The sequence below is a fragment of the Silurus meridionalis genome, chromosome 20 (genome assembly GCF_014805685.1).
Source record: "Silurus meridionalis isolate SWU-2019-XX chromosome 20, ASM1480568v1, whole genome shotgun sequence".
In the NCBI taxonomy this organism is placed as follows: Eukaryota; Metazoa; Chordata; class Actinopteri; order Siluriformes; family Siluridae; genus Silurus; species Silurus meridionalis.
This window is the reverse complement of record NC_060903.1, coordinates 14,941,303-14,955,663: the sequence shown is the minus strand read 5'-3', so window position 1 is coordinate 14,955,663 and position 14,361 is coordinate 14,941,303. Positions and strand designations below refer to the sequence as shown.

The window sequence follows — 14,361 nt, the reverse complement described above, 5'->3', positions numbered from 1 at the left end:
TAAAAACACCATAGAAGAGATGCATAATAATAATTCCATGAAGGCTAATATCATGAATACAGGGTTTCGAATCAGGTAGGTGACTTTGGGTCTGATCAATATGCTTTGTTTAGCGTTTGAAAGCAATGCTAAAAGCTCCAAAGGGGGGAACAGATGGTCCGACAGGCGGTTTGTTTGGTGCCAATGGGATCTCGGTGAGCAAACCCCAGGCCTGGGAAAATTAAACAAAGAAGGGAAAAGGGAGTGAAAAGAAAGGATTCAGGAAGGCAAGCAGGGGAGAAAACGCAGAGTTGCTGCAAAGTTGCTGCTTCGGAGAAAAGCATTGTTTGAAGTTAGCAGGTGTCTTGATTGGCAGATTCCCAACAGAAAGTATATATTGAGTGCTGGGCTTGAGAGAAAGGAGCTATTTTATAAAGAAAGGTCGGGCAGGCGGTCAAAATTCTTTAAAGTAGTGTGTATGTGTGTTTTGGTTGCATCCTTTTAACCGTCTCTCACTTTTTCTCTTTTTATAGGGACAACATGCCTAGTGGCCATGTTGTCTGATAAGGAACTGACAGTAGGTAATGTAGGTGATTCCAGAGGAGTTTTGTGTGATAAAGACGGTAATGCCATCCCCTTGTCCTATGACCACAAACCCTACCAACTCAAAGAGCGAAAGAGGATCAAGAAAGCAGGTAGGCCACAAAAACAAGCTTTCTCAATACACATGCATGAAATGTGTTATGTCCGGGCAATGGAACTTTATTGCCCCCTACTGGTTGAAGATCATATTGCATGTGTTAAAGGTTGGTGTAGTAGAAGTTAAGCTTTACCTAGTTATTGCTTTTACTTGAACTAAAGCTTCACTATATGATCTATTGATTTATTGAAATAGATATAAGATATCTCCTAATACAGGATTCCTAGTTCAAACCTTTTTTTTTACTTCTATGCCAGCAACATAGAATAATGACAGATCATTAAAATACAAATTCATTTCACTATCTAAAAACATTGGGTCACATTCAAACATTTCTGGAGTAAGATACACCACTTTGGTTGTGCTATTACTGAAAAATACAGTAAAAAGTTTGGAAATGCCTGGTTTTTTATCATTTTTGAGAGACACGTATGTAATTTAATATAAGAACAACAGCAATAATCAATAACACTATCAAACAAAAAGGTATGGAGATTTACTTTGACCAAACAAATACAGTCAACCCCCTGATAATTCGGGGTTCGGAAGTTGCTCCTCGGAAAATTCGCTGGTTCTCATTCGGAACCTAACAAATAGCAAGTTGCGGATTACCTTCAAATTCGTGGGAATCTGCAGGGGGACCGAATGTTGAGGGACGTTAGGAATAACATTTTAAACTATGTTTTCCCTAATAAATTTATACAAATTCTTAAAATACATTATTGTATTGAAGTGACATAATGTCTAGATGAATTCAATAAGGTACCATAGAAGTTGCGTCCAAAATTTACAGATTTTCAGAACTTTTCGGGATCTTGGAACGTAAATGTGCTGAGAGTTCCCGAGTTCCAGGGGACCACTGTATATAAATGTACAGACTTTCTTTCCATTGAAAAATCCTCCCTTAGCATGAATAACAGCTTTACACACTCTTGAGGTCCAGACTTTTCATTTCTCCAAACATTCAGCTAAAATACTTTGCCGTGCCTCTTGTAAAAATTGGCAAAGTTGTTCTACACTAGTTGGAGATTTCTTCCTAAACCAGTTCATCCCAGAGCAGTTCAATAGGATTCAATAGGAGTTCAAGATAGATACTCCAGCTGAATTTCTGCTCTGTAAATAACGCTTACAGAGCTTAAACAGATGCTTTGGGGTATTGTCTTGTACGGTGGAGTTGGTTCCAAATAGCCACAGTAGGAATGCCAGGTTCCTGCTGTAGACATGCCAGGAAGTCCACACGAAATTGCATTGTGTTGTGGAATGGCAGCCATGTTGGTTCAGTATTCTTTTTCCCATTGAACCCAAATGCAACCTGCATGTATATAATGAGTCAGCATGTTCTCCCAATTAAAACAAAAACTTGTGACATGTCTTTCATCCAAAACCTACTGTTATTGCCCAATCTGACTGTTCAATGGAAACGAATACCGTTAAATGACGCAGTTTGTTGCGTATAAACACCATTCCTTTTGTGTGTCTCTCAAAACCAATAAAAAAAGTTTCCAAACTTTTGACAGGCTCTGTAATCTTAACTTTGTTGACTCTTTCTATAACACCATGCTACATGTTTTAGTCCTCACATAACCCTTCAAGGGAGCGGACCGAAATAGCAGAAACACGTAACACTATTAATAACACTATAAATAAGTGGAGTCACGATTAAAAACAGCTTCAGTGCTTAATGCAATGCTGTCTTGCGAGTCTTGGATGGTGTAAGCACGATATTGGGTGACTGTTCAAAACAAAAACTGTGGGGATATAAAAGGTGTTTGACTTTGAGCCACCAGCATGAATATCTGATTAACTGGGATGAATAAGTGCATCCATAAAAACCCTTTCAACTGTTTTACTGGCACGATGAATCTATGGTATAAATCCAACAGTTGCATTGCGTGCATGCCGTTTCTGATTTTTTATTCTCAAAATATACTTTTTTTAACAGATAAGATTAAAGTAGTCTGGGTTTTTTTTGTGCTGAGCTAAAACTGTATTGTAAAGTTGCAGCTTATATATACAGTGGTGTGAAAAAGTGTTGGCCCCCTTCCTGATTTCTTATTTTGTTGCATGTTTGTCACACTTTAAAATCTCAGATCATCAAACTAATTTAAATATTAGTAAAAGATAACACAAGTGAACACAACATGCAGTTAACATTAATGATCCGAAATACGCATGGCATACGCACGCATAGTTCTTTTTATCCATCAGTGTAATTAACATCACTACCTGTATAATAGATTTGATGCTAATCATTTTCCGAAAGCAATGGACAAGCGAAAAGCGAGAAGTTTATGTTGCAATTTGAAAGGTAAAGTTTGGAGTTGTCTCTCGTACGTCTAGGCGGAGATTTATACTGATAAAGATGAATGTGCTGTTGAAAGTAGCTGTCAATATAACAAAAGGGGTGTTGGCATTTCCTTTTTCCAGGAACCAACAGTAAATCCTGACTACTAGACATCACAAAGATTTCAGCATAAACATCTAATTGAATTCATTGCAATTTTTTTTGTATATCGCTTTTAACAGAGGACATTGTCTCCAAGCAGCTTTACTTAGATTGTTAGCGGTAACAAAAGAATGTGCCCTATAATTACAAAATTTGTCCCTGAATAATTTTATACAATGAACAAAAATATAATGTTTTCGGTTGAAGTTTTTCTTTGAGTCAGCGTTATGCAAATGGCATGAACACTTTTGTTTTTTTTTTGCTCTCAGGTGGCTTCATCAGCTTTAACGGCTCCTGGCGTGTGCAAGGAATCCTGGCCATGTCTCGATCTCTGGGCGACTATCCTCTTAAGAAGCTAAACGTGGTCATCCCCGAACCTGACGTGGTGACCTTTGACCTGGACAAACTGCAGCCCGAGTTCATGATCCTGGCATCCGATGGCCTGTGGGATGCCTTCAGTAACGAGGAGGCCGTCCGCTTCATCCGCGAGCGCCTCGACGAGCCGCATTTCGGCGCCAAGAGCATCGTGCTGCAGGCGTTTTACCGCGGCTGCCCAGACAACATCACAGTCATGGTGGTCAAATTTAAAAAGAGAGCCACCAAATCGCCCGAGCAGTGAACCACCATGAATCTGAACTGATAATATTTTCGGCGTTATCAGTTAGAATAGCGATTCATTCGAATATATATTATCGGCTCGTATTAGTAAGGATGTAAAGACGCAAAAGGGAAAAAAGTTTCTCATGACTATTTTTGGAGCAAGAACTGTTTATTACAATAATGTCAAATCTAAAGTAAACAGGTATCATCCCATTATGTCATTTTTCCCAAAGCCTTTGTTTTAAATAGCGCATCATGGAGAGAAACTTCAAGAGAAGCCACGGCTTGTGTAATGAAAATCACATTCAAGGTCATTTAACCCCTTGAAGTTTTCGCTTAATATGCATTTATTCATGTTGAAGAGTATTATTCAGTAATTACTATGAATGACAAAATAGGTACATAGATATGAAAGTAAGTAAGTCGAGTAGTAGAGTTTTATTAGTATTGCCAGGATGATTATGGGCCTTCGATTTCTTCGTTTTCTTTTTGAGATGCAAACTAAAGCATCAGTACCATTCGTTATTATATCGGTCATTTTTTAAGGCAAGACACCACATGGTAGATATATGCATCTATGGACATACACTATATAAGCAAATGTTTGTGGACACCTGACTATAAGATTCATTTCATTTTTGAGAATCCCATTCCACATTTAATTCCCATTTGCAGTTATAATACCTTCCACTCTTCTGGGAAGATGTTCCACTAGATTTTGGAGTGTGCTTGTGAAGATTTGTGCTCATACAACCGCAAGAGTTTTAGACACGTACAGTCAGGTACTGATTTAGGACGGAGGACTGGGGTGCAGTCCGAGTTTCAATTCATCCCAAAGGTGTACAATAGCTGAATAGTTGAAGCTCTGTAGGGGAAGAGACTCAAGATTTTCTGAACCAGCTCATGAAAAGCATCTCGTAATGGAGATGGTTTTGTGCATTAAGGCATTGTCATGCTGGAACAGGTTTGGGTCTCCTAGTTAAAGTGAGGAAAAGATTGCTATCCAAAGAACTCCTACACAATTTTATGCCTTCAATTTTGTGGTAAAAGTTCAGGAAAGGATTACATATGGCTGTGTAAGTCCGGTCCCAATACTTTTATCCGTATATTGTAGATTGATTGATTGATAGATTCCTGTGATCTCCCAGATGAAGGTTAGTTTTAAAGTAACTAACAGTTTAATGTTTAACAGTTTGCGAATGACTCGGAATTGAATCCTAATTTAGTTACTTGGTGTTTGGTAACGAAGTCATTTATAAGAAAACGACTGATGACACCTGTATTCATAGCAACTAGTGTCTAATTAATTCATTTGATTGTTAATTATAAATATAACATGTGTCAGCCAGTCACTCATGCAATGGGTGACAATGCAATACACAAAATCATCATGTTACTAAACAGCTACTTTAATTAGGGTACAATATTCGGCAATTAAATATTTATTTAGTACTCATTGGACATCTATTTTCTGTTCTGATCTCAACAAGTCTTGGCGAAATCCTGAGCAGGCACCAATCAGAGGCTGCATTTTTATGATGTCATCATGTAGACTTCTTATGTATTTTAAAACTCCAAAAATACAAAAGTATTTCGATACAAAATATGAAGCCATTTTCATCAACCCTACCAAATTACAAAATCTTATTTTATATTTAAAATACATGTATCATAAATATGGCCCACCCCTGACTACATGGTTGTGCAGGAGGGAATGTTTTCTGACCTACATTCATTGTTATCTTTAATTAGACTCAAAATACAGAGGAAAAACCCAAATATTAAATTATTATTATAGTGTAGTGAAGAATGCCATACATTATTCGTTTAAAATATCACTGCATTTTTTTTCTTTCAATGAACACAAAAATTAAAGTTTGCTTTAAAAAAAAAAGAGAGAAATTCTTTTCATGGGTCTTTACTATAGAAATCTATTTAAATTCTAATGTCAAAAGACTAAGTATGCAAGCAAACTCTTGCTTATTTTACTTGTGGTGTATTGCCTTAAATCCCTGTGGATTATATGTGTCTATATTCATTCCAAAAATTAAACAGGACGCCAAAAGTGAATAATCGCAACAAAATAACTGCAGTATATAGTGCAAAGTTTGTCTAAAAACACAATTTTTTTGCACGTTAGTGTTTATTTAATAAAGTGTAGATTTAAAGTGTGTACACTATTGAGAAATACACAAAATTGGTGTGACTGATTGCACATGTTCTGATCATTAGTTCCTCTCATTCTACAGGCTTTTTCGTGTTCTCGAATCCGATTGGTCAAAAATTGGTGAATCGTTAAATCATTTCCTCTAACATCATCTCTGGCTATAATTCAAATCACAGGTTTCTATGAATGTTCTTGTTTTAATTTTCTATAGTTACAGCTAATTTAGGAGTCTCACGATATAAACAAAGGCTAATAATACACGTTTATAAGGGGTTTGGTTTTAAATCAGTTTAAACGTGATTGTTAATACGGTGAAGTTTTATTGTGTCTCGACATTTACGTTACATTTATAGAAGGAGTCTCCAGTGTTGGTGCTTCGTTCCAGTGTGTTAGTTTCCGCCATGTTAAAAGTTGTACAGGGGATTTGCACTTCCTGGGTTCATGATTAGCGCATTTTTTAAATCTAGATTTGATTGTTTTGTCTTACTGAAACCAAACAGACTGGTGGGGGATTTACTTTTCGTAATATATTAGCAAATTGCGGTACTATGAAAGGATTTAAACTCTTTGGAGGAATGCTTTTATTGGAAAATCATCCACCTTGGAAGTGGTAATTGCATCATAGCACCCGATAATTATTATTTTTTTTATTTTATTATTACTTACAATGTTTGAACTATACATTTTAACAGGCATTAGTTGCTTTGGGTAAATTTCTCTGTTTCATATTGTTCTTTGGCCCTAAATGTTGTAATAAAGGGAGACTGGTAGATAAATGAAAACGTGCTGTTATATTTAGTTCAAGAGATTATGCTTTATAGGTTCACATTAGTCCCATTATCCTAATTCTATTGAAAAAAATCCTGTATTAATATAACTGCAGCTGTAACCAGAGTCGAAGCAACCGCGCAAACGAATTTCTTAAATAACTTCTAATGAATATATTATATTGCATCCAGAACATGTTCCTGTTAACTTCATTATATTTTTGTCATTTCCTTCAGTTTTCTTCACCCAATTTTCACAATTTTTCAAGTTTCGAGAATGCCATTCACATCAGATGTAAATACGATATTTTGCATATTGACTAATAAAATGAATGTACATATTGAATATTATTAACCCCAGTTCCAATTATATAAAATGAAAAAAAAAATAAGGAAATGCATCAAATTCTGGTGTATTGATATTTGATTAGATTTAATAGCTAATTGCTTTTTATGTGTGTTTTTTTGTTTGTATGTTTTGGGAGCTTTTTTGTGTTTATTCCTTTATTCCTGCAGAATACAGTACAGTTGTAACATGTTTGAAAGAATCTGTTAAAAATAAAAGCAACAACAACAAAAAAATATGTCTGTGAAATTAAGGGAAGATGAATATATAAAAATGTACCAAATAAAAATTGCAAGGATGAAAATCTTTCTCATGTTGTAATGATTCGTAATTACAATATCCAGTGTTACCTAGTAGATACTTTCTTATTCCCTTACCTAATTAGGAATCTCAATCTGCATGCAGATTACCGTTGAGATGTTTGTGAAAATGTCTATTATTAAAAATAATATGCAATTAAATTGAATTGACTTTGCTATAGAATGTAGATGTTACCAAAGCAAAAAACAACAACGAAAAAATGTAAAAAGAAAATGCTTATTATCTACTGCACAACTTTTGTAGAACAAATGTAGAAATTGTATATCTTTTAGGTTAAACTATTTTATATTATATTATTTGTTATTTATTTCGAGATCTTGCAGCACATCCTTTTTCTAGCATAGTCATGGGCCATGCATTTCACACCTAGGCCTTCAGTGTTGTCCTACCTGAATCAATCCACCTCTTAATACCATCATTATGAGGCCATGGCTGTAGAAACCATCAATACTACACGGAAATGCACAGACAGGTATCTTATGCAGAATGAATGCCAATAATAAAGCAAGGAACCCAATGAACACAATTCAACATGTCCCTTTTCACTGCAGCCACAGCTGCACCGATCTCGTACATCATCTCTAGCAGAAGCATCGGTATTTACCTCATAAAATGACCTCATTTATTATTGAATTTTGAATCATTGAACCCTCTTTTCCTTTTACATCATACCATTACCTTTATCCTGATCAAATTTTTCATGAATGTTATAAGGACTGTTATAATGGATCGCTTTCTTACGTGTTATTAATGTGACATGACACGCTGATGTCGATCAATGGCTAGAGTAGAAGTCTAAATGGCCTTTGCTGTTTGTTTAGGAAGGATGGAATTACTGTGTGTCCATTGCTCTGTCCATCACAGTGATTGTAGTGTCAATCAGCCACTAGCACCATGTGACAAAGCAAATCTCATCTATAACTGATTTCATGAAGATGACCGTAAGTTCTGTGTTCTTTGGTGGCCTTCTCAGTTAGTGGATCTGAATCTAATATATTAGCTTTGTACAACTAGAGTCTTGCAGCATGAAAGTTCAGGAATATTGTAATTTGTTCTGCTGCAACTGTGCAAACGTTATTCGGCAATGAAGTCTTAATTGGTGAGTGTTTTCTTTGCAACAATTGTACCTGCTAATTTCAGGTCTTTCTAAACCTGTCCATAGGTACTCCTTGGCTCTTGGACAACCCTTCTGATAATTCTTTCCACTCCACTGTCAGAAATGTGGCAAGGAGCAGCTGGTCGTGGCCGGTTTAATGTAAAATTATTTTCATTCCACTTCCGGATTATGGGGCAAACAGTGCTCACCGGAACATTCAGAAGTTTTGAAATCCTTCTGTAACCAATCCCATCAGTATGTTTTGCAACAATAATGTTGCGAAAGTCTTGAGAGAGCTCTTTGTTTTTACCCATCACAAGATGTTTCTTTTGTGACATCTTAGTAATGAGACATCTTTTTATATGCCATCAGTTGGGACTGAAACAGCTGATATTAATGCTTTTGATAGTTTTTTTCCTGTGCCATTTCACATTATTGCACATAATTTATGGACACCTCTGGGTTGTTTTCTTCGCATGTATGGATTGCATGGGTTGTTGCCAACATCTGGTCAAGATTTCAGGTCAAAAGCATATTTAGAAAAAACGATGACGTGTTCAGTACTTATTTGACCCACTGTATATACTTTATAAATATTATTTATTTATTGGCCTTAATATTCGGCTTTGAGTAGGATACATGAAATTATGAAGAATCATACTCCAAAGTCAGTTCCTTAAAATATCTGTGACATAAGGGTGTGCTCAGATGACTTAGTCACCCCAGTATTAATACTTAGAATAGTGTTACATGCCAACAGGAACAGAAGTTCACTCTGGCTGTAAGGGGAGTTCCATGAGTTTCTCAAATGCTTGCTGAAATCTGAGTCACATGCCTCAGAATGACAGTGTCACTGTCGGGAACTGGACAGCAGATTACTCGAACTATGGTCACAGCTAGAGAATCTCAGTGTGAAAGAACACGACACGATCTCCTCTGGGATTTGACCCCTTTCCTTTTTGGATGAGTTGTGGATTGTATTTACTGTATAAGAGGACACAACAAGAGCACACATCCATTCAGTGGAGACAGCTAGACGAGAAGTGTTGAAAGTTTGGACGATATACATTCCACTTTCTTTTAATGCAACTATAAGGAGACTATCTGTAGGAACCACAGAAGTATTCATCAACGAGGACCTCACCTACTATACTGTTAAATCTACGATCTACTTGATTGATTCTAATATTATTTGGTAGTGGTAAATACAATGGGACTGCATGGTTCCAAATTTCACTCAGAAGCTCGGATTTTAATGCTTGGCCTTGATGGGTCTGGAAAGTCCACCCTGCTCTACAAGCTGAAATACAATGAAGCTGTGGTGACCGTTCCCACTGTGGGCTTCAACGTGGAGATGCTGGAAAACAAAAAGAAAGGCTTTGTGCTAACCCTGTGGGACATCGGTGGCCAGCAACAGATGAGGCTTCACTGGGAGCACTACTATCAGGACACGTCCGGCTTGGTGTTTGTGGTGGACAGCAAGGACAAGCTGCGGATCACTGAGGCAAAGCAGGAACTGGAGAAGATCCTGGGGAATAAGAGCCTAAAAGGCCTTCCATTGATTGTGCTTGCCAACAAGCAAGACTTGCCAGGTGCCATCAGTGCTAGAGATGTTGCAGAGATCTTGAATTTGAGGGAGATTTGTGGTAACAGGCAATGGTTTTTTCAGCCATGTTCAGCCAAGACTGGTGCTGGTTTGGACGAGGCCTTCAGGATGATGGCCCGCTTTCTGAAGACTGCAGTAGGAGAAGGAGAGGAATATCTACAAACAGGAAGGAAATTGCATAAATTGAAGACACAGCAGGATTACTGGTGAACTGAACCTTTTTTTTAATTAATGGACGATAGACACAGTGACATACCAGCTAAATGCCTCTTCAGCATAACAGAGCCAATCTTCTTTTATTTGCTTTCTGTACCGTATATGTGGTAAGAAAGAAATTTTGACATTTTTTTTAGATGAATGTGAATTTTTAAAATGCTTCGACATTCTTATCTTTTACTTTACTTTTTCAAAACCTTAATAATTTCTTTTTTATTTTTTAGTTCTTTGTTTGTTTACAAGCCATTTTACATTTTGAAATCTCTTTCCTTTACTTTCTTTACTTTCTTTCTTTAAGTCACAATTTTTTTACATTTCCAAACACTATAATCTTTGCTAATTTGTAATAATATTTTGTGTATAATTTGTATGTAAATGCTTGTTTTTTAAAGTCATTATAATGAATATTGTACTACATATATTTTAGGGCTGTCCAAATTAACGCGTTAACGCAAATTAATTTTAACGGCACTAATCATATTAACGCGATTAATGCAGCGTGCATTTCTGTTTGACCATTTTTACTAAAAATATAAATAAATAAATAGGGGGTGAAATTAAAACCTTCGACGCAACACACATTTATTCACGATGTCCTTTCTTTACTTAGATATAAAAATAAACGGTTTTAATTGCGGATGTGTGCACCATGGAGGATTTTGGTGCTCGATTTGAGACTTGGCGCGTCATTAAAACAAATGTTTAGTGATTAAACATTTGTTTTAATGACGCGCCAAGTCTCAAATCGAGCACCAAAATCCTCCATGGTGCACACATCCGCCAATTAAAACCGTCCGTGTGGAAACAGCAAAAGTTCCATTTGGTGTCCTGATAGTTTATGTAATTTAAAACACCATAATTACTTAAAAACATTTACAAGAATATTTTGTCTTCATGCTTTATGTTGAGTTTGGTTTCACTAATAATAATCATTCATTTGCATAAAGCATGCATATTGAAAAGTATGATTTTAAGGTAAATTCTTAGAACAGATAAAAATGTCTGATCAAGTTTTGATTAATTACGAGGTTAACTCATGACAATCATGTAATTAATCACTATATATATATATATATATATATATATATATATATATATATATATATATATATATATATATATAACCACCTGTTAGATTCTGGTGAATGGATAAATCCTCTTTTATAAATGAAGAGTGTGATGAAGAGTATTATTGAGGGAGTCTCAACAGTAAACAGAAAACAGTCATGTTACACCATAAAGATCTCAGCAGTCTACATGCAGTGAGAACACCAGGATTTATTTGCACTTGACCTCGACTTAATCAATAGATGCTAACACTAATGGGAGCTTGAGAATAGCTTTTATCCTTCATCTGCTTGCATCATCCCAATTGAGTCGGTTTGGGTAAGAGTGAAGGGCAAACAAAGAATTAACAACGTAACGTAAGCATATTGGCTACTTGCATGCTTCTAACCCTGAAAAAAATCACAGGTTCATTGTTATTAAGAATGACAAAGTTCATGTGAAGACTATTTAATGAAGACTATTTATTGGTATGAAGATTGACTTTGACCAAACAAATAAATAAATGTACAGATGTTACACTTTATTTTCATTTTCATTGAATAACATCACAGAGCTCGGACGTATGCTCTTGTATGTTGACACCAAATCCAATTAGCTGCAATCCAGATGGAATTGAATTGTGCTGAAGTATGGAATGGTTGCCATGTTGGATCAGTTTTCCTTTCACCCGAAATAAGTCTCCAACCTTCCCCGCTCCAAAACAACCCCAAACCATTAAGCTTCCACTTTCATGTCTGACTGTGGAAGTGAGGCAGTCTGCTAACATCTTCTCTCCTGCTCTCCATCTTATATAAGTTCTTCTGTTAGAGCCAACAATGTCAAATACGGACTCATCTGTCCACAGAACTTTCTTAGAGTCATTTACTTTCCAATTCTTGTGCGGTTTTGCTTTTTCCAGTGTGTTGTTAAAAACATAAGGATAACATTCATGTGTCTCAAAAACAAGAGTTAAAACAAAACTTTTTTATCTGTTTTGAATTGATGTACTTACATAAAGATATGCATATTAAAAACTTTTAAAACCAAAAAGAAAAGCTCATTAAAATATGTGGCTTTTATATATATATATATATATATATATATATATATATATATATATATATATATATATATATATATATATATATATATGATTTCATAACTGGTATTTTTCATACTGTGATTTTCTTTTTTTTTATTATTTATAATTTATTTGAAAATTGTTTCTTTTTTTATATATTTTGTATATATAAAAAAAATACAATACAGTGAACATGTTTACCATGTGATGATGTGACCATGTGGAAACTTCCTGTTTTACAATGTGTATGTCGAAATATAATCATTATATATTATATATATATATATATATATATATATATGATCATCGCTATTTAAATATAGCAATAAATCTAACACAATAAATGGTATATAGAACACACTAATATAAAGTACTGTGCAAATGTTTTGTGCAGTTGTAAAAATAAATGTTGTAAAATGAGAATGCTTTCATAAATAAATGTGTTAATTTATTTTTATCAATTAAGAAAATGGAAAGTAAATGAAATAAAGAAAAATCCAATTCAAATTAATATTTGGTCTGCACACACTTTGGATTCTTACTTTCACTTGGGCAAAGTCAGGGATTTTGTAGTTACAGAGTCGGGTTTATGATTATCCAATTATACCAAGCAGGTACTAATGATTAATTTTATACGTAGGCTGAAACACAGTAATTAACTGAAACTGAAACAGCTGTGTAGGAGCTGTGTGGGTACAGTCAAACTCCAGTTTCATGTCACTGGTCATACACCTTGGCAAGACTAAGCACACAGCAAGACTAAAATCAGTTACTGCAGTATCAAGGTCCCTCCCAGATAATTCTGAAGTATTTTAAAGTAGCACAAAGAAATCGTTGAGGACAATAAAAGCAGTGGTCAGCCTAGGAAACATTGCAGCAGATGGAAGACACATCATGGTTACATCAGATAAGGTCTAGCAGTGCCATCAGCAAAGAAATGCCAGAAACCAGTGGGACCCAGGTACAACTTGGGTGCATAAAAATTGCTCGCTCTTTTTTAGATATTTGACTCTACGATGAAGCAAGTTGTTTGCCAAAGGCCTGGAGTATGGTACAATAATAGGTCGGTATGCAATAGCGAAGCCTGGTGAAGTTTCCTTCTGCAAATGGAGTTGGAGATTTGGTCAGGACTAATGGTGTCCTCAATGCTGAGGAATACAAGCAGATACTTCTCCATCATGCAATAATATTAGTGAAGCATCTGATTGGCCCCAAATTTTTTTCTACAGCATAACAACAACATTATGAGGAATCTTCGGTTTAAAGAACAACAAGCAGTCCTAGAAGTAATAGTTTTAGCTCCCACAGAGCCCTGATTTAAACATCATAAAGTCTGTTTTGGATTACATAAAAAGATAAAAGGATTTTCAGGCAGCCTATATCCACAGAAGATATGTGTATAATTTTCCAAGATGTTTGGGACTACCTACCTGCCGAGTTCCTTCAAAATATTTTGTGCAAGTATACCTACAAGAATGAATGGGTGGTTATGGCATATATTCATTTGATTTGGAGGGATGAAGGGACGGATGAACAAACAGACAGATAGATACCTAGTACATACAACAATCAGGCAGAACTTCATAGCCTCCAATCAGGGATAACATTATGACCACCTGCTTAACATGGTGTTGGTTCATTTTTGCTGCTATAACAGTCCTGACCCATGAAGCATTAACAGCATTAACTTCTCCAGAAATCTCCTGTTTATCCTGACCACACAGGCGAGCCTCCACTCCCCACATGCCGGTTCACCACTGTTTATTTCTTTGGACCACTTTAAAAGATTCTGACCACTGCAGACCACAAACAGCCCACAAGAGCTGCAGTTTTGGGGATTTCTGACCCAGTCGTCTAGACATCACTGTTTGTCAAACTCAAATCCATACGCTTGCCCATTTTTCCAGCTTCAAACACATCAATTTTTAAAGAACAAACTTTTCACTTGCTGCCTAATAAATATATGCCACCCACCAACAAGTGCCATAA

At 35.8% G+C, this 14,361-nt stretch overlaps 2 protein-coding genes across 2 annotated transcripts in view; both read left to right on the top strand.

Moving 5' to 3' along the window:
* Nucleotides 1-5,243, top strand: part of ppm1lb (protein phosphatase, Mg2+/Mn2+ dependent, 1Lb) — a 77,546-nt gene extending 72,303 nt beyond the window's left edge. Inside the window, exons 3-4 of the mRNA XM_046877083.1 lie at nt 513-674; nt 3,395-5,243. Of these exons, the coding sequence (XP_046733039.1) occupies nt 513-674; nt 3,395-3,744 (512 nt within the window). The 3' untranslated portion in view covers nt 3,745-5,243. The remainder of the gene's footprint in view (nt 1-512; nt 675-3,394) is intronic.
* A 3,959-nt stretch (nt 5,244-9,202) lies between these two features.
* On the top strand, nt 9,203-10,479 carry LOC124402811 (ADP-ribosylation factor-like protein 14). Its single transcript, XM_046876074.1, has one exon. The coding sequence runs from the start codon at nt 9,633-9,635 to the stop codon at nt 10,236-10,238; it is 606 nt and encodes a 201-aa protein (XP_046732030.1). The 5' UTR covers nt 9,203-9,632; the 3' UTR covers nt 10,239-10,479.
* The last annotated feature ends 3,882 nt before the right edge of the window (nt 10,480-14,361 follow it).

Coding starts and splice junctions, on each gene's coding strand:
- LOC124402811 (XM_046876074.1), top strand. CDS start 9,633: ATGGGACTGCATGGTTCCAAATTTCACTCAGAAGCTCGGATTTTAATG.